Source organism: Notolepis coatsorum (assembly GCF_963971535.1).
Source record: "Notolepis coatsorum genome assembly, contig: SCAFFOLD_1746, whole genome shotgun sequence".
NCBI lineage: Eukaryota > Metazoa > Chordata > Actinopteri > Aulopiformes > Paralepididae > Notolepis > Notolepis coatsorum.
In genome coordinates this window covers 5,372-8,159 of record NW_028169557.1, presented here as the reverse complement: position 1 = coordinate 8,159, position 2,788 = coordinate 5,372, and the positions used below count along the sequence as shown (strand labels likewise).

The 2,788-nt window shown below is 40.7% G+C and overlaps 1 protein-coding gene across 1 annotated transcript; it reads right to left on the bottom strand.

The window, feature by feature from the left end:
* Positions 1–202: 202 nt before the first annotated feature.
* On the bottom strand, positions 203–2,544 carry LOC311248709 (uncharacterized protein). The gene is made up of 5 exons (XM_084339545.1): positions 2,489–2,544; positions 2,013–2,047; positions 1,352–1,525; positions 1,018–1,042; positions 203–527 (listed from the first exon to the last, which is right to left on the bottom strand). Exons 3-5 carry the CDS (start codon positions 1,520–1,522, stop codon positions 325–327), a joined length of 399 nt encoding a protein of 132 aa, XP_084195671.1. The 5' UTR covers positions 1,523–1,525; positions 2,013–2,047; positions 2,489–2,544; the 3' UTR covers positions 203–324.
* Positions 2,545–2,788: the final 244 nt, after the last annotated feature.

The following is a 2,788-nucleotide window of genomic DNA, read 5'->3' as shown; positions in this document are numbered from 1 at the left end:
TTTCATCCTTTAAAATCAATGCTGCCATCTACTGTCAGCTGGAAGGTAGTGTCGTTTGTCTACCATCTCATCTCAGGAGCAAACAACATCCCCATTTTATTTGTCTAACAAACAAAATATTAATCACAATCACTTGTCACATTAACATTTGTGAGTACATGTGTTTTCAACAAAAATATGACAAATTTAACACAACAGCCAGCACTTCATAAAATTTTATAAACATTATATAAAAAATACAATAAACATAACTTAGAACAATAACTATTTACAGCACACCATACATATTTATAAATTTTTTCATTCGCTCACTCATTCATACACTCATTCATCCAAACACCAGTAACACCAGAAACTAGCATCTTCGTCCTCCTCCTCCTCCCACTGGACACACATGGTGTGGAACCATTTGTGACAGTTGTCACACTGGACCCACGACACCAAACCCTCAGAGTCCACAGGGGGGTTCGCCTTTTTACACCGGCCACACCGCCAGATCCCCAGCTTCTGCCTCTTGGTGGTGTGACCTGCAGTTAAAAAGAAATTTATTATTATGACGCTGCTTGATTACAATATACCAAGGTCCAATAATAAGTAAGGGATAATGTATAGCTACGAGGTCATTGTCGCAAAATAATTGACCGACACAGAGTTTAAAATACCGAGGCGCAGCGCTGAGGTGTTTTAAACGTCAGTGAAGGTCAATTATTTTGCGACAATGATCGAGTAAAGCTATACATTATCCCGCTTATTACATGGCTAACTTACTAACAATATACCTAATTCATCGACAAGACTAGATCAAATGAAGACGCAGTTGTTCTGTGGCTCTGTCAGCCCAAATAAAGTGATTATTATTATCGGCAGCCGGCAGGTCTCTGGTCTGATTGCATGACTGAGTGCAGCTGTGCATATGCTGAGCAGCACTGATACAGTGTTGTAGTGGGCTTGATTGCGAACAGCTGCGCACAGCGGTCATTATTGTCCCACAGCGGTCATTATTGTGTGATAACGGACCTCTGACACGGGCTATTGACCAATCACAAGCAAGCATTTCGGCGAATGTGAAAACGCCATGTAATAAATATGAATAACTATCTATATAGTACTTTTCACACATGGACCACAGTTCAAAGTGCCCCACAGCAATTTGTATAAAATCAGCAAATTTTTTACAAAATAAATAACAATTCATAAGTTTAAGGTTATAGATGGCCAGGGCGTGGGCCAGGACCTGCGACCTCGTCAGCGGAAACCCATAACTGGCAGAGTACAAGCAGTACTCCACCAGGGAACTCTCATCTTCAGGGGTCAGATAGGTGCCCCGGCCGATGTTGCAGGCCAGAGACACCTTTCCGCTGAGTCGGTCGATCAGGCTGGACTTAGGGACCTCGAACAACGTGGCTGCCCGCCTCGCACTCCACCTGCCTGCTCTGACCTCTGCAATGGCCTGATCCATGGCCTCCTGGGTCCACAGACGCACCTTCCTCTCCCTCTTCCGCATTTGCCGGATATTAGGCATGCTCTGCAAACACACAAAAATATTTTAAACAAGAAACTAAAATAATATGAACTTTATTATTATTGTACGACTGACAAGTTTATTTTATTTGATTTATTTAGCACATTATTTAAAAAAAACAGTGCTAGGAGGGAACTTATGTGAGTGATTTATGATGAAATTAAATTAGATTTGAATTGTTTTTTTGAATATGGATAAGGAGGTTGTTGACCTCAATGATGAATTTAGTTTATTGCTATGGTTTGTTGGATATGAGTGAAATTCTGATGAAAAGATGCAGAACAATGGAAGGTATCAAGAACATCTTGCCTTTTGTTAATGAACTTGAATATGAATGAGCATGAAACCAAAATGATTATGCTGAAATATTACCAGACATGCAAACACACACACAACCTTACCTTCACCCAGTTCAGCATGGCAGCCTCACACACACACACACACACCTCCATTCACCTGTAGAGAAACAAACAAGCACACACAAACCTACCGTGTCTGCTGTGCTGTCTCTGGACTTTGTCACTGCTTCAGATGTTTTTTTATACAGAGATTGAGAGAGAGAGAGAGAGAGAGAAAACCAGTTCATTATTTTCCCCGCGAAAATTATTGTTCTCCCTTCGATTATTTTCGCGCAACCTCAGTTCATCACTCGTTCAGACAAACTTAGATCTCTTATTAAGATTACAAATGTACAACACATTTCGTCGGACAAAACACTGGCTATATATGCTAGCAACATAACCAAACAATCTGACTTCATCTTGGGGCGAGTGGGAGTTCGTGTTTAAGGAACAGGAAGCTACTTTTACTTGGAAATCAGCGTCGCCCCGAACACATTCGAACAATTATAACGTTGCAGTGGTACAAACGTTCACATCTAGTAGTCTTTAGATGACTAAATATAGATGAATACTCATGAAATTTGATATATATACTCTAAAATAAGTATGATTTCATATCACCTACCTTTCGACGTGAAAATCTGGTGGGGCTGTGAGGAAAGATCCAGAATGCCGCGCAAGATGGGGCGTGACCGAAGTTGGGTTTGGGCGTTCCCAGATAAAGAGGGTGACCGGGATTGGTTTACGTTCCGTTAATGTTAATTACCTGAAATTATTACGTTTTTTTGGGGGGGAAACCCTGCATATATCGGTATCGGTTGATAACGGTTGATATTGGTATAGGAAATTAAGAGTTGGACAATATTGGTATATCGGTATCGGTAAAAAAGCCAATATCGAGCATCCCTAGTATATATACTCATAA

Coding starts and splice junctions, on each gene's coding strand:
- LOC311248709 (XM_084339545.1), bottom strand. CDS start 1,522: ATGCCTAATATCCGGCAAATGCGGAAGAGGGAGAGGAAGGTGCGTCTG. Junction 1,043..1,351: donor TCGACCGACTCAGCGGAAAG/GTGTCTCTGGCC, acceptor ATGCTTGCTTGT/GATTGGTCAATAGCCCGTGT. Junction 528..1,017: donor GTCAATAGCCCGTGTCAGAG/GTCCGTTATCAC, acceptor TTTTAACTGCAG/GTCACACCACCAAGAGGCAG.